Source organism: Notolabrus celidotus, chromosome 10 (assembly GCF_009762535.1).
Source record: "Notolabrus celidotus isolate fNotCel1 chromosome 10, fNotCel1.pri, whole genome shotgun sequence".
Taxonomy (NCBI): domain Eukaryota; kingdom Metazoa; phylum Chordata; class Actinopteri; order Labriformes; family Labridae; genus Notolabrus; species Notolabrus celidotus.
In genome coordinates, this window is record NC_048281.1 from 25,728,567 (window position 1) to 25,754,020 (window position 25,454).

A 25,454-nucleotide genomic window follows, 5' to 3' on the forward strand; every position below is an offset into this window, starting at 1 on the left:
CCTCTATCAGTTACAATTATCCCACAGTTACTGAGGAACTGCGCCGCGAGTGTGTGTGTGACCTACAACCCCAAGTAGAGGAAGGGACATGTGTGAAGATATCTGTGCATGTGTGTGTGTTCGTGTGTGTGTGTGTGTGGGTGTGTGTGTGTGTGTGTGTGTGTGTGTGTGTGTGTGCATGTGTGTGTGTAAGGGAGAGCTAGTGAGGAATAGATATTCTCAGGGTGGAGTGCTGCGTAAGCGTGAGTTGAATCCCTGCAGCCCATCCTCCGGGGTGTCGAATCCATGACAAATCATCCCGAGAGAATCAACACCAAGTCACTGAGCCTGCGTATATGTGGGTGTGTGTTTTAAATCTAGAGCTTTGTGTATTATGTCTCATACTGTGTGAGTGTGTGTGTGTTTTCTGCATAGCTCACAGTCTCACGAGCCCTAACACAACGCAGCAGAGGCACAAATTCAAACCCCACAATATGAATCATCCTCCTAATCTGCAGAAGTGGACTGCACCAACTCACCACTGGGGGACAGCAGTAAATCTGGCAAACGGAGAACAAGGATGGCTGCAGACCAAAAATCCAAAAACACTCCTACACAACCTTGTTTTTGCCTCCTTTGGAAACAGAAATGTCAAGTGTAGAAGTAAAATATGTGACGTAAAACAGGCCTGATTTCAGAATTCGCACAGTCACACCTCCCCCAGGACCCTTGAGGCCCTTGAAACCTTGTGAATCTGGGATGATAGCACACGCACACACACACATTGCTGTTTTGTGTGTGTAGTCCTGAGTGACAGCATCTGTAGCTGTGGGATTTTGGCCCTTCAGCGAAAAAGGGACACGGTGGCAGACACATGCAAGGAGAGCAGAAGAAGGGACACTCTGACAAGACCCCCCCTCTCTCTCCTGAGACAAACAAACTCCCTCTCTTGCTCCTGTCTCCATTTCCCATCATCCACTTCACTCAACCAATTCCTTTTTTTTCTTCTACACCCTGCAAACTTCCATGACCCCTTAGTTTGGCTTCTTTTTCTGCACTTTTGTGTCGTCTTTCTGCATCATCCTCTTTGACTTCTTGCTTTATCCCATCTGTGCGTCCTCTGTGGTGCTTAATGCAACATATACATGTGTTTTATTAATGTCTGCATGTGTTTGTTGTGTAAAGCCGCCCATGATGGTGTCAGTCTGAGACCCGCACCGGTTGCAGCAGCTGAAGAGATAAAGTGGGGCTCCGTTTCCCAGCAGTGTTTGCAGATTTATCTCTCTGCTTACGGCTCTGATTTTACTGCCCATCTACAGCCTCCACTGGCTCCCATCTCCCTCTCTCTCTTTTCCTCACCCTTTTCTTCTATCTCCCACTCGCCCATGAGGGACCAGCTTCTCTCTATGCATGTTCTCGCTACTATAAATCTGCCACGTTGCTCCATAAAGCTGCTTAGGGCATGACTCAACAAATATTAAGGAAGAGGAGAATAAATAAATAAAGCTAAATAAAAGAGAAAACTCTCGTCTGCAGGGAGAGACAGCTTCTCCTCACACAAAATGGAGCCCGGCTGTAAAATATTTACCTCAGTGTCTCTGTGCTTTAAGAAACTCTGCTGGGAGTCTGTGGGGGCTCGCAGCACGGCATCACACACACTTTTTCTGACTATCTGTCTTTACTTATGACTGGCTTTTTCGCCATTGTAGAGCCGAGCCCTGATGTAGCACACCATTAGCGGGGAACTCCTCTACAGATCAAGATGGGTTTACTTGTCACAGGAAGTACCAATTAGCTGGATTTTAGAATGTCATACAGCTCAGGAGGGAGTTTAGTTAAGTCTGATATAATAACCCCAGTGATTGCTTGGGTCGGGCTTGGAGAAAAACTGGAGAAAAACTGAGCTGGAGTTTGAAAACATGTGCTTCCACCAGGCATGGCAGGCTTAACAGACACTAACAAACTGTCTTAAATGAAATGTGGGATGCTGACTTTTGGAGCTTGTTTGAATCAGGAGACATTCTGACCTCTACGACAACTTTAAAAACGTTCTCTCACCAGTTTGTCAATTTGATAGTGGCAGGGGCAGATTTAGAGGGGGGCCAGGGGAGGCCAGAACTAGGGTTGCAAAATTCCGTGAATTTTCAAAGTTGGAAACCTTCCATGGGAATTTATGGGAATAAACTAAATTTACTAAATTTTGGGTTGGCTGTTAATAGGGAACCTAAATAAAGTTTGGGAAAATCGATTTTAATATAATCCTAACTAAAACGACCAGATCTCACGCAAGTAGAATTGAATATCTATGCTATTCCTCAACCACATGCACATAGCACTGCTTACTGCAGGGCTATTGAGACCACGCCCCCTACATGCACTTTTTATTTGCATGTTGAATGGGACTTTATTGGGATCGCATTTTTGTTAATTTTTGAATGGGTTGGGTCGGGGAAATGAGTAATATTTAACTCAACATTCATATTTTGGACTTCAATGAAAGAATTGATTGTTAAATAAAATATTTAACACTTGATAAAGTTCTACTTACAAATGAATCTGTTTTAATTGTATTATTTTGGATGGATGTCTGCTTATAACAAAACAATTATTCATGCTTGGATATGATACCTTTCCATTAAATTCCCAGTTAATTCCCATAAATTCCCATAATTTCCAATGTGGAATATTTCCAAAATTCCCCAGCTGAACTTTCAATGGAATTTTACCGGAAACTTTCCTGAATTTGTTTTTTTTTAAAGTTATATTTCTTGGCCTTTTTAACCTTAATGGACAGGACAGCCGTGGAGAGACAGGAAATGTGGGGAGCAGAGAGCAGGGGAGGACAAGCAGGAAATGGTCGACCGGCGGGGAATCGGACTGGCGACCCCCGCGACGAGGACTGCAGCCCCTGCATGCGGGGCACCCAGACCGCTAGGCCACCAGCACCCCGAAACTTTCCAGAAATGTACTGGAAATTTTCCACCCCTTTGTAACCCTAGCCATGACCCATCTTGAAATCTGACTGGCAACCCCAGTAGCCACCACAAGTCCCTTGGTTTTTGATGGTTTTATGAGGTGTTTTCAACTCATGCAGTGATTTCTACTACAGAGTTATATCTGTTTATAATGCAGTGCGGCCTCAGGGTGCAAAGATCATGGCCATTTGAGATTTATACACATTCTCTGAATCTACTGCTGTCTTGTCCCAAGTTTTTTGAAATATGTTGAAGAGGGGTGGCCAGGGGGGCCAGTAGCCACCGCAAGCAACTTGGTTTTTGATGATTTTTATGTTTTTTGGAGGTGATTTTGAGCCCATGCAGTGATTTTAGCTGTATCTGTTTTTAATGCAGTGTTGCCTGAGGATGCAAAGATCACGGCATCAAATTATAAATGGGCACGTCATTTTCATAAAGCAATGCAGTGCTGCCTGAGGGTGCAACGATCATGGCCATTTGAGATTTATACACATTCTCTGAATCTACTGCTTTCTTGTCCCAAGTTTTTTGAAATATGTTGAAGAGCAGTGGCCAGTGGGGGCATGACCCCTCTTGGAATCTGACTAGCCACTGCAAGTAACTTGGTTTTTGATGACTTTGATGTTTTTTGGAGGTGATTTTGAGCCCATGCAGTGATTTCGACTGCATCTGTTTTTAATGCAGTGTTGCCTGAGGGTGCAAAGATCACGGCACCAAATTAAAAATGGGCACGTCATTTTCATAAAGCAATAATATGTATCACTTTAAAAAAATGTTAAGCTGTATCTTCTATCAGATATGTTGTTTAAATGGTTTACAGCATCAAAATGTATTGTTAATCAACATTTGTGTATGGTTCTAACTTTTTGGGGAATTGGGGTTGTAGATAGGATTGGTGAAGGCAGACACAATGAATAAATGCTTTTCATTCATGAGTGTGAGGACACACTTCATGCCTAGTCTACCCCTGCAATCCTTGCCCCAGTTTGGCCACCCCAGTCAAAATAAGCTTGAAATACTACACTTAATCATTAAGTGCATCAACCCTTTAAGACACACTGTCCCTGTCACACTAAAACACTCTTTCAAACGGTGATGATGGCAAAGTTTGAAGTAATTGTGGGGAAAGTTCCAAAGGACGAGACAAACCTTTCCTTAATCAAGATCAAGACAAACGACACAGACAGCCAAGGGGGCTCGCATTGTGCAACCTGTTCATGCAACGGGCGTAAGCTTGCCGACACGGGAGGCCGTGCTTGTCAGTTTATCAACAGCAGCAATTTTTCACTCTTGATCAGCCAAGCATGGGGGCATTTTAAATGAACTACCTGGATTCAAACAGCAATAGACAGAAGACAAAAGCTAACCTCTCATCTGCACCCTCTTTGTCTCTCTATCTACCCTCCTTCTGTCTGTTTCTTTCTCTATCTCTCTCTCTCTGTCCGTCACATTCTCGTCCAATCCTCCTCTGCCTTCCCCAGACCTCTCAGTGCTGTCCGATCGGCTTCACCATGACAGACACATAAGCCCATTCACGGAGTGGCAAGCACCATGTGGATGTCCGCCTGTGCCCAGAAATCAAGCAATATGCTGTCACAGAGAGAAAACAAACACAAGCGCACACACGCTCACATGCACACATGGTAGAGCCCGCCGTGACCCCCACGTCAAAGAAGACAAACAACGGCGAGTGAAAGCAGCCGCCTGTCCATGTGGCGAGCCAGCGTATGGAACCCTGGCACCATATGGGCTCCTCATTGTTGACAAAACAGCCTCAGGGACGTTCAGCAGCCACCATTTGCATACATGGAAAACACTTTTTACAATTGTTTCTGCTTTCGCCACTCCTCCAGAAAAATAAAAGTGCCATCATCAATCTGTGTTTGGCGCCTGGAGGTGTGTTGGAGAGGATTTGTAAAGTCATCCATTTGCTGTCATTTTGGAAAACGACACAGATAGTAGTGAGTGCAGCTGGAGGAAATCCCATGATGCTCTTACCTAGCTGCAGCTCCATGTTGCTAATCTTGTTTTCTGAGGGAAACAGGATCTTTGGTGGCTTGTCGGTCAAAGGAGCTGAAAAAGAGAGAGAAAAGGGGAATTTAAAAAACGGGGGAAGAAAGCGACAATAAAGACAAACTCGATCTTTGAAGAGGAATTGTGAGGGATGTTTTGGAGCTATTTTTAGCTAGCTCCCGACATCTTTTGTGCACTTTGTTCACACGCTTTCACTCCTTCCTGTTAAAGACATTTGTTAGCCTTTGAACACAGAGCGCAGACAGACGTTATCTGCTGACTGTATCTCCTCCTCAACATGAACAAATGCTCACCCCTTTTCTGTCTGTCCTCATTCCTTTTGCTCTCCTAACTTGCTCTTTGTCTCTCAGCAGACATATTGCTCTCTAGTGCCTATAGACCTTGAGTTCCATTCGTCTGACACACTTTTCATCATAAATTAATCACCTCTTTGCCTAAAACATGGCACCATTTAATCTGCATGAGTGTTAGGTGTATCTGAAGAGCCATCATAGAGTGTGTTAGTTTGTGTGTGTGTGTGTGTGAGAGAGAGAGAGCGAGCAGCTGATGCTCTAATGATGCTAATCATCCATACGGCAGATGTCAGACCTGCTGCTTAAGTCCTTCCTCTGGGGAATGCCTGAACACGCAGCCGCTTTATTGTTGTTAAAAGCATTTGTGTTCGGAGGGAAAGGCTACCCACGTTGTAGTGGAGGGGTTAAGAGAACAGAGAGAGGGTCTTGTAGGTACAAGCCTGAAGAGTAACACAAGGGGAGAGAAATAGAGGTGTAATGTGTCAGATGTCTCCATTATGAAGCACTTACTCACCTACTCAGAAACACTTCAACAACCTTTGCTCTTTAAATTTTTAAAAAATTGTCCTAGCTTACCTAGGTCAATGAGCTGCTGAGCCAGAATAAACGGATATTTTAAATCACTGCTCATAAGCAGAGTACTTTCAGCTCTCTAAAATATTGACAGCAGTGTTATAATGGGAGCTCTGACTCACTGAGTTGATCCACCTCATTTCTGAGGTAGTTCTAAAAGTTTTAGTTACATTGGAGTGGGGTGAAACTGCATCAAAGTACAATGTGAACAGTGGTATACCAATTGCACAGCGGCAGAGAGGAGAACGCTCCAGAGGGACATCACTACCGCCTCAAAAATCTTCTGCTGCCCTCTCCCACCCCTGGATGAACTTTATAGCGTACGGTGCCTCAAGAAAGCGAGAAACACCCCCAGGGACCAAACACACCCTGGTCATAACCTGTTTGAACTTCTGCCACCGGGTATTAGATACAGGACATTTAAGGCAAGGACAAACAGGCTGAAAAACAGTTTTTATCCCAGAGCAATAAGTGCACTAAATGCTAAGTAATGCAATATAAAATGGGACTGTGCAATCTTCCTGTTCACTGAATGCCTGCCTGTTGAGTGCTGGGTGTGTCTCGTGTTTTTATTTATGTTTGTCCACTGTTTTTATGATTTTTATGATATTTTATTTTCTTTTACTACTGTTCTTTCATGCATCTTTTGCACTGAAAGGGGTTGCACCTCAATTTCGTTGTACAATGTACAAAGACAATAAAGATATTATTCTAAAGCTCCTGTGAGGAACTTCTGGTTTGTGTGGATTTTGGTGCCCCCTGTGGATGAAGCAGTTCCTCTTGGCTGGTTTTATCCTGTACATGTATAAGTAGTGTTTCTCAACAAACACTAAACATAGACTATATGAAACATGGAGGAAGTTTCAGTGACGTCACCCACTTATTTCCACATTTTGAAGCCCAAAAATTGCAGATATTTTGTTCTAAATGCTAACTCAACATAGCTTTTGATCAACCTAGAAACAGACAAGGAGGTAGAGTTAAAGCTGGTCTTTAGCCTCCGAGTGAAGAGCTATAATACACCTCCTCATCAGCTCAGCCATGCCATGCAAAATGTATGTATAACTCTTATCTGGTATGTTATCTTAATAGACACATTATGAAAATATTCACCTCCCATAGAGTGTGTATGAATAAAATAATCAGCTGCACACCAAAACCGTTTTTCAAAGCAGATGATAAACAGATTGAATTTTTGCTGTAAACATTTGTATGTTACCATTGGGCGTAATAGGATTTACTTGGCTTTTGCTGCAAGCCTAATGTGGACACTTAAGGGACTGCAGTTTTTGCACTTTTGCATTGTCATAATTTTTCAAAACTAGAAGTTGCTGCTTGCTTTTAATAGTCAAAAAAGCAAGCAGAGAGTCTTTGCTGTGGAAAATTAAAGAAACAAAACATTTTTTTCTTCAGTGTGCTGCAACTGGCTCAACTTTCTGGGACACCTACCTTGTGGCAGTGATTTCAGACATTTAAAATGTTTGCTTGAAGAGGTCATAAAGAGGCTTCACTGTTCATCTTACTTTGTTTCATAACCAGATAAAACCTCCTCACAGGAGCTTTAAACTTAAAAAGAAAACTTTTTTTCTTTTAATCTCTGTGATGCCTTTACTTATTAATGTGTAGTCATTTATGCAAGTTATTTTTTCTTTCCTTCCATTTTTTACTATGCTGCACTTACAGAGAGAATAAAATCTTAAGGGACTTCCTAGTAAAGTAAAGGTTGGATAATAAAATGGAGTATCCTGATGCTGCCAGAAGGCTAAACCAAGACCTGAATGTGCAAACTGTACAAGCTCAACTGAAACTTACTGACTGTTTATGAAAAGTGGAGTCAGCATCTTGGTTTCTTTTCTAAAGCCAATGCAGAAGTGCCATATCCCTGCATTGTTCTAAAAGCCAGCAGAGGGAACCTCTACTGGTTGCAAAATACTTAAAGTCCAAGTGAGAGAAAGCAGAAAAAAACACCACCTCTCCATGGAGTTCTTGCCACAGTAAACCTCATGGCCTCAAATGCTTTTTCAAATCTTTTTCAATAGATGTTGATGGTAACTTTCTAAATTATAACCCCACGTGGAGTTACATATCGACTATAGAGTGGAATAGCCTGTGATTGACAAGTTGCCTCCATTACAGCCTGCCAGTCAGAGCTTCATAAGAGGCTTTAACAAACCAGAAGGTGAAATCACGGTGGCTTTGTCCAGTTCTTTATGCAGTCAACGTAAAAAAGAGTCAGAAACTGCATATTTACCTTAGTGGCTAGCTGAAATATTTCAAGGAAGCTGCAAATAAAAAACAAATAGAAATGTCTTTCAAGCCTGACTTAACCATAATACTCTCATATCATGTCCTGCACACATTGTTCTCTTCTCTGATGATTTTAACACTCTGGAACAATCAGTGATCTATTCAAACCTATGGCACCATTTTTTGTTGCTCTAGCATTACATCATGATATAAAAAATTGGGGCAAGTTAAGCTCAATATAACCCACATTCCTCTGCTGGCAAGCATGACATGTTTGATTTGATTGGAGTCTGTAGAATTTCAAGTGCAAAATTCATCCATTTCTATTTATACCACAGTGATCATAAGGCTACATAGTTTGTTGATACATAGTATGTAAGGGCATCTTCAGACCAGACCAAATTATTTATGTTGATAGCTCTGGGCATCACAACTTCTTAGTTGATCAGATAATAAGGGTATTACCTTTAGCCATATGCAGAGGAGCAAATTTAAACAGATGCACAAACAAAAATAAAACCAACATTCTGCTTTTGATCATATGTACTAAGGAGCTAAACACTAATTCTGCACTGCTGAAACCAGATATTAAACAAAACTGTATTGAACAGAACAGAAGGGCTTCTCCTCATAGCAGACCTTTCAGGCACTCCTAATTATTTTTTTGGTGAATTTTCAGAGGGGGTTTTTCAGACCAGTTTGTAGCCTGGTGCTATCATTAAGATGTTTCCTTAGAGTGTCCTCACAAGCCCTCTTCTTTAGCCTTATTACAAGAATGCACTAACAAGCACTTTGAAAGCCCTGCTCTGTTTTCGTGTCTTTATTTTGGAGGGAGAAGCCTTGAAAACTTGCTGAGTCTTCTCACTCAGGGAAGTGATGTGCAGTGAAGTGCTTAGTGTGGTCTCAAAACAGACAAGTGCTTGGGTTTTATGCTGCAGTACACCACATTGTCTATTATGTTCAATGCACAAATGTTTAATATTGTGCAGAACTACTTTTCTTTATCGCGCTGTATTATTCACTTAACCATGTGCAATATTGTTTTTTAATAACTGTATTGTGCGCATTATCATGCAGTAATGACTACATTTCCTATTACCATGTGTACTATAATTTGTACTTTCATTGTACTGTTCAGTATCACTCTTCAGAATCAGCTATATGATGCACACTATCATGTGCAATAGAATTAACTGAAAGAGCTTCTGCAATATTAAAGTAACTTTCACCAACATGTGCAATATTGCTTGTCAATAGTGGGCTACTTTATGTTCATTATCATGTGCAATTTAACTTTTCACTATCAGGGGCTTTATTGTGTTCATCATCATGTGAAATATTACTTAGAATTAACTTAATAATTACCGTGGCAAATATTACTTTTACCTTCACTAACGTGCAATATTTCTTTTCATCTTTAAGCTAAATCATGCTCATTATGATGTGCAATATTTCTCATCAGTTTCAGGCAAAATTATTTATCTTAATGTGCAATTTTACTTTTAAAAAATCAGGCTTTTTTGTGCCTCATGATGCGCTACAGCACTGATAATTTTTTTTTTTTGATGCCATTTGCAATTTTACTTACTTATGTGCAACATTATTTCTCATTATCATCATGTACAATAGATGCAGTATCATGTGCTATTGTAAATGCATTATATTTTACTATTTTGTTTGAGTACAACTGCCAATACTACGTTCACACTGCAAGGCTTAATGCTCAATTCTGATTTTTTTGCTCAGATCCAATTTTTTGTTTGCCTGTTCACATTACCATCTATAATGTGACCTGTATCCAATTCCAGTTTGAACTGTTTGCCGCTCCTAACTGCCCCACATGCACAAAAGAACAGTAACAATGACATCACATGCAGCTGGTTCACAATCGTAAACATGGAGGAAGTCAGCACAATTTTTTGTCGCCATAAAGTGACGTGAAAGTATCAAATCCGCATCAAATCCGCCTTGGCCGTTCAGACTGAGGTCGCATTGAAAAAAATCAGTTCGGTATCTGATTCAGGACCACATATGGAAGTGGTCTACATTTGGCCCAGATTTGAGTGTTCACACTGCCTCTAAAAAATCTGACATGGTCACTTGACCCCCCAAAAATTGGATCTGGGCCACTTTTGCCTGAAGAGTGAACATAGCCTAAGTGTCTCTAGTCCCTTTCTTATTTGCTCCCTGTTACCTAAACTCTTTTGTGCTACCCCTTTTTTTTTACTGTGATTTTGGAGCAATGTGGCATGACATTTTCCTTGATAATGATGAACTTCTCCCTCTTATCTCAAACTTCTCATGTACTCATCGTGTTAGAATGACGTGTCCTTGTGAGGAGTTATAGGAGAAGTGTTTGTTCTGTGTTATGCTCAGATGTAGCACCTGCTGGTATGTAAATAGTGACAGAGACGCTCAGTGACATCTATGAGAGGGGCGGTCATGGGCTTTTAGGCACAACTGTTTGCACTGTTAATAGGTAATCACACAGCACAAATTACACTGGATACTGATACAATTTTAATTACATATCAAACTGCTATACATAATTACACAATGGGTGATCCTATAGCCAATTATGCAGTGGGCAAACAAATGAGGACAAGCTGTGTATGGGAGAGGAGAAGGGTAGCAGATGTGGCGAAGAGAACTCAGATAGGAGGAAAAGAAAAGTAAGAGCTGGTGAAATGAAGAGAACAAAAGAGGGGCATTTATAAAGCTAAAGTGAACCAGTCAAGAAACATGCTCCCCCTCATTTTGGCATGCTACACTTGCCTCTGAAAATCTCATTATCTTAATTACCATTCCTTTATGGGAAATACATCAATTATCACGGTTCAGGAGGGGGACACCATTTATAAAATGTGGAGGATTAGGAGCAGCTCCTCACAAAGGAAAAAAAAAGTCTCCGACTGCCATTAACATGCAAAGCGTAGAACTAAGCAAGCGTGGCCATAAACAGGTAATTAAACATGCCGATATATATCCAGCGAGCCGTTAACGTAATGAAAGTTGGTGAAACCATCAGATGAAAAAAAAGTGTTGTTTTTCTGTCTGTTATTTGTCAAAGACTTGGGATCAGTGGAATATTCAAGGTTAGAGTCACACCTTCAAAGCGCTGTATCTAAAGGACATACTGAAAACAAAAACAGATCTGTATTACATCTAAATGAAAGTTAACTCTCAGTGAAAGGATCATTTGACTACATTTGAGTGATGTTTCTGTTATGAAACTTCTACCTGTATTCATGAGAAAGTTGTTGAAAAATATTCACTTCCTGCATTCATGAAAACTCAGTAGTGTCTGTTTATTTCAACAAAAAATGCTCTGTGCAATTTATCTCTCTGCATTTAGACATTCACACGTTAGTATTTATGAAAAGTGTCATCCATCAAAGCATTAACTAATGATTGCCGGGTACATCCTGCAGGATCAATGCTCAGGTACTCACAACCCACTAATTTGGTCACAGTTATTTTGAAAATAATCAATAATGTAATGATATAAATATACACCATCATCCCTTCTAAAGTGTTTAAGTGCTTTTGTACAATGTTTGTGCCAAATCAGGGCAGACATCCTCAGATGGCCACTATCATATGACTGAGGATGTAACAGGAACTAAGAGCACAGCTAGGCCAGTTTGCAGGCTTCCATTAGTCCTATGAGAGAAAGGCCAAAAGGAAACAAACTAAGACTTATCCCCTTAAGTTGATTCTACAATTTGTACTAAACGTTACCATGAAATAAACACAATTAACTTCTTCAAACATTTCAAAAGACACATTAAAAGTTTAAATGTCCATACAATTAAGTTTTCTACAAAAACACCTGTCTGAAAAAAAACATCTACCTCAATTCGGAAACAAGTTTTAAATTGTTGGTATTTAAGGGTAATCCTAATAAAAGTATATTGTATCTCTATCTGTGCCCAAAACTGTGGAATTCTCTTCCCCCCACTTTCCGATTCTCCCCCTCTGTCGAGACTTTTAAAAGTCGTCTCAAAACGTACTTTTATTCATTAGCTTGTATCTGCCCCTAACCACACTGGCTCAGATACTCACTGCACTGTTAATTGTATTTCTTGTCATTACCGTTGTTATTATCACTGTTAATTTCATTTTTTAATTATATTGCTCTCTTAAGACTCTTCTTTCCCTCTCTCTTCCTCTGTTTGTGTGTTTTTTTATTTCATTTTCTCTTTGTTTTCCTCATTTTCTGTTGTGAAGCACTTTGGATCAACTGTGTTGTGTGTAAAGTGCTGTATAAATAAAGTTGAATTGATTTGATAAGAATATGATATACATAACTTCTCTTGTTTTGTGTGTATTATTCTGAAAAAAAAAGACTGCAATCTAAGAAATTATCTGTTTCAGTCTTGTTATCGGTATTAGTATATGTATCATTATGTGTTTAATCATTGATGTCATTATCACTATCAATGTGGCGAATAGCATTGGTTTCAGTATCAGTATTTGTATCAGTACCGGTATCGGTATCAATGACAGTATCAGTATCGGGTTAAGTATCAGTACGCTGTCTGTATCAATATCAGTATCAGTATCGGTACCGGTATTGGTATCTGTATCAATGACGGTATCAGTATCGGGTTAAGTATCAGTTCGCTGTCTGTATCAGTATCAGCATCTGATTAATTATCACTATTTGTGTCTGTATCAATACTGGTATCAGTATCGGTTTAAGTATCAGTAACCATATTGGTGTCTGTGTCTGTATCTGTATTGGTTTAATTATCAGTGTGGGTGTTTATATCAGTATAAATATCGGTTTAAGTATCATTATGGGTGTGTGTATCAGTATTGTTATCAGTATCATTGTCAGTATCAGTACTGATATCAGTATTAGTGTAAGATCAATATTGGTATCAGTATCATTGTCACTATCAGTACCAGTTCCAGTATCAGTATTGGTATCAGTGTCAGTATCGGTTTCATTATGAGTATGGGTGTCTGTATCAGTACCAGTATTGGTTAAAGTATCAATATGAGTATTTGTATCAGGAGAAGTATTGTACAAAAACAACTGGTATCTAAATATTTTTGTATTTTCCATCTGTACCACCTACCCTGCAATTAATAGAAGACTCCCTGTCCCCTGTGAGCTGTAGCGCTGCTCAACATCCAACTATGAGGATAACCTTTATGCTCATATGAAATGCTGCAGAAGCTGCAGCCAGTTTAGGGACTTTTAATGTTATATGAACTTATCCTCATTGATACTGTGCAGATATGAAATGTACCGCATCACATGGTCGTCTGTGAGCAGAGTCAATTAACATCTCCCGCATGAAGATGTGTCTGCAGGGGAGCAGAATGGCCGGGTTGGTGTGCTACTGCAAATTTTATGCTCTGGGATCAATGATTCGCTCTAAAACATTGATGTCTACGTATCCTCGGGGCAGAAGCATTGTCTATTCTCTACAGCCAACCAGGCTGAACGAATTTCAGAAGGTGACACAAAGTATCTCTGTTAACTTTCCAACATTATGGCAGATGGCCTGTGTTCCTTTGGCTTGGGTTGTATGACACATATGAAATGTGGAATTTAATGAACCTCTGCTTGTGTCTGAAAAGTCATTGCTGGTATGTTTTTGAAGTTTTTAAAGCTTAAGACGGTTCACTTTGAGAAGGTTTTAAGTGCTATTAAAGAGAGACTAAATCAAGCGTTGAATGTGTGTGTATTAGTGTGTGTTCATATGCCTGCAGGCCTACATGTGGACACATTAACAAAGTGTGGAACCGTGTGGATATAAGCTTTGTGATCAGTCATCCACAATCCCATTTCTGCTTGGTGGCAGAAAAGCTCACTGGACTTTCCGGATGGATTATTCTGGGTGAGTGACTGTAGGGAAACAGCAAATTAATGAATTAAGGATGGAGCTGAGATACTTGGATCACTGGGCTTTTTTCTGTTAGTCATTCAATTTGTGGGGTGGCTGTGGGGGATTTGCAAGAGAGAAATATGCCGCCAGAAAATTGGTGACAAAAGTGAAAATAAGAACAAATCAAATGTATAAATTACTGGCACATGCAGAATATGTGGTACATATGTGATCATAAAGGCATACAAATGGACAGTGCTTATTCACACACACATGGATGAGCACACACACACACACATACATTTTTGTATGAAGTTGTGAAAACAGCCCTGCATTGTCCTTTGGTCTCAGAAAATTGGCTCCCAATAGTTTTCAGTATTGTCTTTCTACCAACAAAGGCTGCCAACTAGTGAAGAAAGGCAGAAAAAGATGGATGGAGATTTGAGCAAACACAAAGTCCTTGTGAGTCTTCCAAGAGTACTTAACTTGACTATGGTAGTCTGAAATCCCCTCCTCCATGGCTGGCAGACTCCAATACACCCCTATACCTTCGATGTCAGGAGATCGCCATATATTAACAGTGACCTTCCCCCTGTGTGGTTGTCATCTTTGAGCCGGTTTCATTACATTCCTTATGGTGCAATAACCAGCCTGTATGATTCCCTTATGAAGTCACCTCAGAGTATACAGAATTTAATTCGAAAACCGACCATTTCTCCCACGAGAGACACTGGATAGTGTCATCCAGAGGAAGCTAATAAAGGCAGTTATATTCATCCTAAACCACATCACGCTCCCTTACTGTCCAATACTGTAGTGCTCTATGAAATCTGCCCCTGGCAAAACTGGAGCACTCCAACATGGAAGCAACAGGAGGGTGTTCTCTCTCTCTCCACAAATATGGCCAGACAGGTTCCTGGATCATGGTCACTGGTCGCCTCAAATGGCTATCAAGAAAATCATCTATCAATGCAGAATCTGTTGGCCAGTGGCTATTTTTTTTGATGATGGAAGTGTTTTAGACTGTGTTAGTAGAAATGTCCGCTGGCATTTTCGGAGGCAGGGTACATCTGGTGAAATGCAATCTTGGCTGCCACTGGGGGTCTTCAACAACCATTCAGAAATGCTGGTCTTGTTTTGTGTCTAAGCTGTAGTGCATCCACTTGCCACTAGCTGAGGCTGTAGCTCCTGATAATGCCATAATGCTCTAATGCTCTACTACCAAGATGTAAGCACACAGATGAAACATTGCATATTATAGTATGACATTTTGAGCTGGAGAATTGAGATAATTTTGTATGAAGGTTGTGTCAGATTGAACTGGTATATAACCACCTGACAGGAGGTCTAGACTGTACTCTATATTAAATTATTAACAAAGACTCAAGACAGGATGAGGTCAAGTCCCCTCTTACCGACAGGACTCGATCTTATCTCATCTTAATCCACCATGAGCATTGCACCTCACAGTATTTAGGTAGTTACAGCCGCAAGGAAAAACATCCTTTTAACAGGCAGAAACCTTGAGGAGAACCAGACTCATGTTACACAGCCATCTGCCTCAACTGAGTTGGGGTTGAAAAGCAGGATAGAGGAGAGACAGAGAGAGAGAGAGAGAGAGGGGGAGAGAGAGAGAGAGAGAGCGATGATAGTGATAGAGCCTACTCAGTTTGAACTTAAATGTCTGTTTGAATGACTGGGAAAGCAGTCGCTTCAGAACATCCCTAGACTGAAGACCATGACATGTTGTTTTGTTTTTTATATATTGTCATGCCACCTGTGTTGCCTTCTCGCCCAGGTCGTTATTGCAAATAAGAATTGGTTCTCAATTAACTCACCTGGTTAAATAAAGGTTAAATAAATAAAACATGCCTGGTAAGCTAGCTAGTCTTGTTTTTGAACATACTGTCAACTTATACTTATTGTATTTCAATGGTGTACTTTGTCCTGTTAGCTAGCTAGCTATAGTTAGCTTCCTGGCACATAGCTGAGTGCAACAAGGGACCATGAATATGTCCCGTTTGGTCAAAGCCTCAGTGAAATGGGATAGTGCACATAGTTTCAATTGCATAACAACTGTAGGGGATGGGAATAACCTTTTTTGTCAGAGGTGGCCGCCATGTTGTCCCAAAATTCAAGATAATGACTCCATGGTCAGCATTGTCACCTTGCCTCTCAGCATGGGGCTTTGGTACACATTAAGGCCTGAAACGGCAAACAAGTCCATTAAAGGTAAAACACAGTCTGAGAAACCAGACGGAGCGAAAAAACAACAACACACATAGTGGAATGAATGAAAACCCAGGAGTTAAAGAACCAGTTTGACTAATAACATAATCAGGAGCAGGTGTGCAGTGGGTGCAGGTGCTGATGTTGAGGAAATCAGGGCAGGAAATTAAACAAGAGGTAACTCCTTGAAAATAATACAGAAAAAGTAATGTTCCAAGACTCACTCAATTTTCACAATTGCCCTCTTATGGGCAGTCCCTCTTGGAGACTATCTGCTGATGAAACACGGCAGTGATCAAGCTGTTCAAAGTAGGATTCCAGCTGAGAGGCCTGGATAATCCATATCTTTGTGAAGTAAAAAGAAAGGGGAAATTAAAAGCATGTCAGCTCTTTGCCCCATTTGCGAGAAATGTTAACTAACCAATGGGAACCACATTTAACAATTCATTACCTAATAAGTAGAACATGGAGGCAAATTAAAGAGAAATCTGACTTAAAGAGGAGGAGACTATTAGGGGAAGATGAAGCAAGAGAGCTATACAGAGAGACGGACTGAAGGGAGCAGGCTGAGAAAATGTGTTATTGATTGGTGGAGGTTTACCATGATTCTGTCTTCTCATGTACAAGTGTATGGCTAAATGCTAAATGGACGGCACTTATGTGGCTCTAATCTGCTCTAAAAGATTAACCAATATTCCTCTCAATCACCCATTCACTCATGGGCCACTGCACAGCTAAATACAAGGTTCCAGGGGGCGCTTTCCTGGTTGGTTCTTTTTACTGTGACTTTAAGCGGTACATCTTCTTTTTGAGAATTGAGCAGTGAAAATGTATGTTTCTCCTTCTGTTGGGTCATTTTATACAATGTTAAAGGTGACATATTATGCAAAATCGTCTTTTTAATGTTTCTCTACCTGAAATATGTGTCCCTGGCATGTCTACAAACCCCCTGAAAATGAAAAAAATCCATTCTGCCGCTGTTTTGATTTCTACACCTTTCTGTAAATGTGTGCTGAAACGAGCCGTTTCAGTTCTCCTTGTTTTTCAGACGTCATAACACCATCCGGTCTGTAACGGAAGTCAGAGCTCAGAGCTTGTTCAGCCCATAGACTGTATAAAATACAACTCAACTCCTCCTCCATTACCTGCACACATGTGTGCTAACAAGGAGCTAAGGAGGGAGGCATGCTAGTTGTTGGCTGTCTTAATAAACACAAAGGTCGGTTTTACTCCCCACGTCTGCAGATTTGAAGATCGAGTGGATGATTTTTATTTTTCATGGAAAAGTACTAGCGCTAGTTAGCATAGCCACATAGCTACATGTTTGTAGCTGTGTACCAAGACATGTCAACATACTGACAAATAAAACAACAAGAAACACTAAATCTGTGACCAATCGTTCAGAAAGGTCCTGCCATCAGGATCAGATTCTGGATCAAATTCAGAGGGTTGAAGTAACGCAAGTCTGTGAGCAGCCGTGTATATTCAGCCAACATGTAAACATTAGATCAACATGCTGGACAGCCGAGGGCACATCCACTTCCTGAGGGGGCGTGGTCAGAGAGCTCATTCACATTTAAAGGCACAGACACAGAAAACAGCCTGTTCTGAGCAGGGCTGAAAAAGAGGGGTTTACAGGCATGCCAAAATCTGATTTCAAAGTGTTTTTTTGAGCAATAAACTTTAAAGACAATTTTTGGGGACCTCTTAGTCCAATAGATTTGATGAAAAAGAGCATAATATGTCACCTTTAAAGTAACATTTTCCTTCTTTATTCCTGTTTAAAGCTAGACAAGAGTAATGGTCAATGCAGAGTATCCCTCTGATAATAGTGTGACTGACGTTTTGCCATCTTTGATGGACACAACACGAGACTTCTGCTTCTTGCTTTTGTAAAAGGATAGCCTACCTGAACAAGTTGAATTTCCCTCCACGTCAGGGTCTTGACCACCCTGTCGGGATTCTATTTCCCATAACTACCTGCTAACCAGACATTACCCCTTACTTATTGCATGTGCCCACACAATGTCTTGCAATTTCTGCACAAACTGACGTCCCAGGCTGGCAACGCCATTAAAAAAATCTCTTGACACACCTCTGTAGGTGCCAACCTATCTTTTAAGAACAGTGCCTTGCCCAGGGACACTTCAACATGCCTGGGATTACACCACCCACATGTTTACACTCTTACTTAAACAAGCCTTTTACTCTAACAACAATTAGCTGAGGCAACCCTCACAAGTCAGGCTTCAAGTGGTTGCAGACACAAATACTCAGGCAGCTTGCATGCACCTCAACACTGTATAATAATACTCTCTACTTAAAAAGCAACCTCATTAAGACTGTCTTAATTTGTTTTTGCACACTCTCAACAAGGATTACATTTTCCGCAGGTTGATGGAGTATCTTGCATTGTGTTCACAGTACGAGGTTCAATTACGCAGGCAGGGAATGAGAAGCGTGTTTGAAATGAATGAGGAGCATTTTTATGGGTCTATTGTTTACAGAATAGTGAGCAGAAAGCAGGGAAGCTGATGAGAGAGTCAGAGGTGCCCTCAAGATTTAATGGTCTCCGCCTGTGCATCAGAGTTGTGCAGAAAAATGAAAACACTTTACCAAACACTTGTGAGCCTGAATGCACGTTCACAGACACAGACACAGACACAGACACAGACACAGACACACACACACACTGACACACACTATGATCCATCCTCATATTTATGGAGTGTGTACAGAATATAAAAGTGAAGCTTTGATGACTTATGTTAGCCGGTTTTGCGTTAATGTTGCAATGACAACAATGACTTTGTCTCTCCATGTAATTAAATTAAATGAAAGTAATTACCCTGATAAAGCGGGTACAGTGCGAGAAAAGCTGGTGTAACAAATGCCGCCTTTCTCTCGTTTCTATCGTGCCAGGCATGCAAACGATTTGACCAATCACCTCTCCTTACATCCAGGAGGGAGCTGTGATGTATAAGAGCTCATATTCACATGGTGTAACAAACAAGTTGCATGGGTGTTTGTCATTTGTCTTGGACACACAGACTGTTGAATGTTTTAAATCATTGTTGATGACCTATTGGCCTTCTCCCTGAGTTGAAAACATGAATATCCAGTCAGATTTTCCTTGATTTTACTATTTTGTATAAATATACTGTGTTGTTTAATGTTGTCTTCTTGTACTTTTAGCTTGTAAAGCTCTTTGGCCAACATTTGTTGTTTCAAATGTGCTATATAAAGCAATTGACTTGACTTGACTCCTCTGTTGTTTTGGCTTCACTGGGAAGTGGAATATAGATCGGATGGTGTGGTGATTAGGGTTGCAAAATTCCGGGAATTTTTAAAGTTGGAAACTTTCCATGGGAATTAACAGTAAGAAACAAGGAATTTACTAAATTGAAGGTTGGCTCTTAATAGAGAACTTAAATGTAGTTGGGGAAAATATATTTTAGCATAATCCTGACTAAAACAACCAGATTTCATGCAAGTACAGTTGAATATCTATGCTATTCCTCAATCACATGCACATAGGCACACTGCTTACTGCAGGGCTATAGAGACCACGCCCCCTACATGCACTGTGCATTCCTCCATCACATGCACAGATGACTTCTAGAATCGTGGACCACACTTTTGATACCAGAGCACAAATCTATTGAAGCTACACATTTGAGCCTGTGGGCTGGAGGGATGAGTAATATTTAACTCAATATTCATGTTTTTGTTCTTCAATGAAAGAATTGATTGTTAAATAAAATATTTAACACTTGATAAAGTTCTACTTACAAATAAATCAGTTTTAATTGTATTGATTTTGGTTGGATGTCTGCTTATAACAAAACAAATATTTAAGCTTGGAAATGATACCTTTCCATTAAATTACCCTCAATTCCCAGTTAATTCCCATGGAAAATTTCCAATTTGGAATATTTCCAAAATTCCCCAGCTAAACTTCCCATGGAAATTTACCGGAAACTTTCCGGAAATCTTCCACCCCTTTGAAACCCTAGTGGTGATTGTTAAATACACTCTCAGCTAGTCATAAAACCAGTGGTTTCATGTAAGACAACCTTTTCTCGGACTAGCAATCATGGCGGCTGTTGGCTCTTCTGTTGTCTCATTGCTGGCCTCCCTTACAAAGAAGCTCTCCAGAAACATTTTCTTTCTCTCACTTTAAAGCTAGCTTGAGAGGTAAGTGTCAAGTCTTGATAGTCAAGGCGCACAGATGGATGTGATGGGAGGAGAGCACAGTCATTTTTCAAAAAAAAAACCCTGCAGACCCGGACAGTCAAAAAAAAAGGAAATAAAATACAAGTGTAGAAAACTTAGTGTATTTTTTATGTAACTGTGACAGCCGACTTCTCCATGCGTAGGCTGGAGATTTATCTATGTATCTGTACTGCAGCCTTTAATGGCTGCGAGGCGTCAGGCAGCGCATAGAGTAGCTTTTCATACAGTATAAAAACAGCTCAAATAACAGATGTTCCTCCTATTAGCTCGTATATAATTGTGGACTGCTCTTCCAGGTTTTTCACTTTTACTTTAAAAGTAAATTGATTTAATTAAAAGCACATTTAACTTAATCCATTATAATTGTTTAAATATTAACCCTGCCAGGTGTGGAAACCTGGAGGGTATCATGTGCTTGGTAGTGTGTTTCCATGTGTGTGAATGCAAATCTGTACTAGAGATTTGAGTTTGGAATCTCTTCTGTTTTGGCTGTTTGAGTGTTGGGGAATTATTTTGCCTGCATTTTTTCGTATTCGTTCAATACGATATTGCAGCACTGGTATGAGTATATTCTTGTTGTTGTAATCTACTCTGCTAAATCTGAGTGTTAGGGAACTGGTGTTGCGTCAAAATCTGTCCCCTTGTCAGATAGTGTTTCTCAAGGGGTGTCTCGTATGTACCATTTAAGGCTGAATCCTTTTCATACCTGCCTGTGTGGGATTCCATCGTGAGCCCTTTGCTGCACATCATCCCTTCTCTCTTTCACCTCCCTGAGTATCTTCACCTGTCACTATCTTTTAAAGGCAACAATGCTCCAAATAAAGGCCTTAAGAATAAATAAGTTTAGTGTTTCACTTTTTCTGGTGTCCTCTGTGGTTGGGGTTGTGGTCAGGGTATATTCATCGAAAAGTTATTGATTGTTATTGTCTGGGAAAATAGAGTTACATTTTTCTTTTCAGTTTGGAAGATGAGATGGAGGTAGGGAGGGTTTGTATTTTGTGTTGTGTGTTACAACAGAATTTCTTCAGCATCTTTGCATCATGCATACACACTAGAGTAACAGTTTGCACTGCAATCCCTAATCCCAATCCACATTTCTGCAAAAACACCTGGAAGAGATCTGAACTTTCCTGAGTGAACTTTTCTCATTGTTTGTTTTTATTGATAAAATCTCCAATATGGCAGATATGTGATTCAGATGTGGTTCTGAGACTTTTGTCTACACTTAAGAATTAGTTTCCATGAAAATACCAACTACTCTTACAATGTTATAATGTTATACTTGGATTTAGAAGACGCTTATGTCCGAAGGGAGGTACATTTGCACCATTGGGATGAATCCCCCCACCTGTTTGCATCACAATGCTTGATGCAGTAAAACATCCAAAGGCCATTTTCTTCTACATGCTCAGGTTTTGATGGAGCAGTTTCAAATTTGTCAACCGCTCAATGGTTACCTGTTGTAAAATCAAAATGGCTGACAAAGGTCAGAAATACTGTGCAGCTGATAAATTATTTAATTTCCGAAGATCCTTACAGGTAACTGAGGGACAATCAAATTTAGAATTAGGATTTATCATCTGTCCACTAAATAAGATACTCTGCTGACTTTGTTTCAGCTACAACTATCTTTATAAGACTTATTTTATTTTGAAGGTAGTTGTCCTTTTGAGGAAGTCAACTATGTGAGAGCACAGGGTATTGGGCTGTTTTCGAAACCGCCTACTATACTAGCAGTGCGTACAGATTTGGCCAAAATTCAGTATGTAGTTTCTGAACAAGAGCAAAATCTGCAGTATGCCAAAACTCCCCAGATGTCTACTGATTCAGGAAAATTTCTCAGTATGCATCGGACCAGTCTCCCTAGCCTAGGTTTCCCACAATGCACAGCGCTCGTTCAGCTTTTTCTTTTTCCTTCTTTTTTGACGGGGGGAAATCCGTTTTTGGATAATGTTAAAGTTATTAAATTACAAACCACTTCTCAACTTTTTAAATCATTAGTGAATGCTAAATAAGCATTTTCTCTACTGGCCTGGCCGTTGTTTACTTCCACTGTTCGAAACCGGAAATTCAGTGACGTCTGGCTCAGCATGCTGCATGACAGATGGAACAGAACAGTCATACTACATACTAAATTCAAACGCAGTATGTAGTAGGCAGTACCTACTGCCTACTATATTAGTAAGTAGTATGTAGCAGGCCGTTTCAAAAACAGCCTTTGTCTCATCTGTTTGACACTGTAAACGCCACAGAAGCAATGTTGTGAGTACATAACTGATTTATTTCATAGTTCTACTGATAAGTTAGAGTTAAAATATATCATTTACATTTAAAAAGCATTTCAACTATTGTAGGCCTAATGAAAAAAGGAATTTATTTACATGTATTTGCAACATGTTTATATTTTGTATTGTCTGTTACAAGAGAAATGTTAACTACTACTCAAGTCATCTTTGTACAAGTAAAAGTTTAGCTGGTTGGATAGCCGCAAAAACAACATTTTTTGGAAGTTGTTACATCAGTACCATTCAGTGTGTTGCAATGGGCAGAGCCATCCATAATATTTGCTCTCCCATAAAATATCTGCTGTTGAGTCTGTAGAATGTTCAGATTGCCTCCAGTCAAAAACTGTATTTTATCTGTGTACGATAGAACAACTTTATAATTTAAAGACAGAAAGTTGTCACAAGCGGTGTCATTGTTGTCATGATGAACTGAAATTGTGTTAGTTGAAAAAATATATATATATTCAAAAGTAAGTCTTGCATCACAACATTGCAGGAAATCCACTGAGTTATTGCAAGACATTTTGATTACTATAATTATTTAGTAAAATAACATCACATTGCTATGACAGTGTATTAGGGCTATTTGAAATAAATAGTAGTAATGTTTGTTTTAATGTTGTAAGGTGACCTTGAGTGTCAAGAAAGGCGCCTATAAATAAAATGCATTATTATTATTATAAATGTGGCTTCATCAGGTCAGCTTGCTTAAAATGAAATGAATGAAGATGTTAGTTTACGATGAATTTAAGACAGATGATCATAATCAAATGTTAGATCCAATTTAAAAGAGGTTGAGAACAGCTGGTGTGATGCACGGGAGTCCCATCTGATGTGTGAAATTGAGATGAGGCGATGAGGTTTACTTAAAAAAAAAGTAATGTTTTAAAAAAAGTGATTTTAATCTCAGAATATTACTCTTTACTCTGGCTCAGTTTTTTTTCTTTTTGGTCTAAAACGGCCCTTATATGTCGTTGTACATTGTTTGTCTTTAGAAGTTAAAATAGCATGAAAAAAAAATTAATGCTCTGTTATTCAATCATTAATGCATGAAAGAGTTAAAGTCAGGAAAACACTTTACTGCCAAAGGTGCAAAGAAGAAGGCCAATGGTGTGCTAATGTCTTAAAGTACGAGATATTAATCTCTTAAGGCTCAAAGCACTGGCCACAAAATCTTGCACATGGAGAAAAAAACAAGATTTACAAGTCAGAGTTCAATATTTGATACAGTTTTGAGTGTACTATATATTCACACAACAAAGACATCAAAAAAAAAAACAGTGAACCCACCACAGAGAGCACAGGAGGGAACTGTGTCTACGTGTAAACTCGACAAGCGAGAGTGCATGTCTGCCTGTTTTTAAAACCCCTGCAAATGCGTGCACTCATGCATGATGGTATGAATGTACTGGGAGAGAAGACAGGCAACTACAAACAGGGAGCAGAGGAGAGGAAGAAGGTGTGAGATGGCAGGCACATGCTGCACGTTTCTGATCTTCCCAGGGCTACGTGCCTGTGAGGATACATAAAGACAAGAGCATGTGAGGATGTTTACGTGTGCGCGCCTGCGATGTGATTCAAAGTTCAAACGGGTATGAAAAAATGGGAGGGCATAACATGAGTAAAGTGCTTATGTCTGTGTTTGCTTTATGAGCAGGAACATTACTGCTTGTGGGACCTTGGATGGAAGTGGAAAAGAAACAAAGATGAAGATATGTGGGGAAAGTGGAGAGATGAAAGAGGGCAGACACGAGGAAAGAGAAGCAGAGAGGCTGGAGAGGAGGAGAACCTGGTGAGGAGAAGATCCTTGTGCTCACATGAATTCTGCAGCCTCAACCACACTCCTGATGAAGTATTGACAGATCAGCAATCTGTGTGGGTGTTGCTTAGCACTCTGCTTTGTGCCATCTCTGAGCTCAACAGCTCACTCTTTTCATCTGCACTGTTCTTAACCTCTCTCGCTGCACCACACAGCGATATTTTCTTTCATTCCATCTCAGTAAAACAGCGTAGAGCTTTCTCCTGCAACTGTCATCTTTTCATCCTTTTGCCACTGTCCTAGAATTTGCCCTGCAACACTCTCTTTTTACCTCTTAGTAAACCTTTTTCTCTCACCCTCCTCAACCCAGCTTATGTCCCTGCCTTTCCCTGCACAGCATGTGTGTGTGTGTGTGTGTATTTGTGTGTGTCTGTGTCAGTGTATCTTGGATAATATCTCTGTGAACCTTAATGTACCCCATTGGGTGGAGTGTACTCTACACTGTTCGTCCATTAAGGCTCGGCTCACAGACAGCTTGTACACACTCAATAATGCAGGTCTGTGCTTAAAGTCTACCGGTGTGCAACATCAGCATACACCCCGGCTACCTGCTCTTGCACACACACACACACACACATAAGCGAACACATGCAAACATTTGCACGTGCTCCTGTAGGACACACAGACTGCTTATCCCTGCAAACACACATGCGTAGAGTCTCATACAGTACACACACCTTCCTGTGAGCCTCAGATAACAGAGCCCAGCAGGGCAGCGGCGATAAAGACGCGGCTAAATGAAAGAGTCAAACGTACAATAGATAAAACAGATGGCGAGGGGGGGCGGAATCGACAAGGGAGACATGTGACACTCGACAGAAATGTGAAAAACGTATTCTGACAAGGCAGATACTGACCATCGGAACATCAGCAGCTAGTCCTACAGTAGGTAATGAAAGAGGATTAGCTCTTTAATCAGTGTCCATCTCTGTGGGACACTC

General features: G+C 40.3%; 1 protein-coding gene across 2 annotated transcripts in view; it reads right to left on the reverse strand.

The window, feature by feature from the left end:
• il1rapl1a (interleukin 1 receptor accessory protein-like 1a) overlaps positions 1-25,454 on the reverse strand; it is a 479,938-nt gene that overhangs the window by 81,887 nt on the left and 372,597 nt on the right. For both annotated transcript variants that reach the window (XM_034693769.1, XM_034693768.1), the window contains one exon: positions 4,953-5,027. In XM_034693769.1, the coding sequence (XP_034549660.1) occupies positions 4,953-5,027 (75 nt within the window). The remainder of the gene's footprint in view (positions 1-4,952; positions 5,028-25,454) is intronic.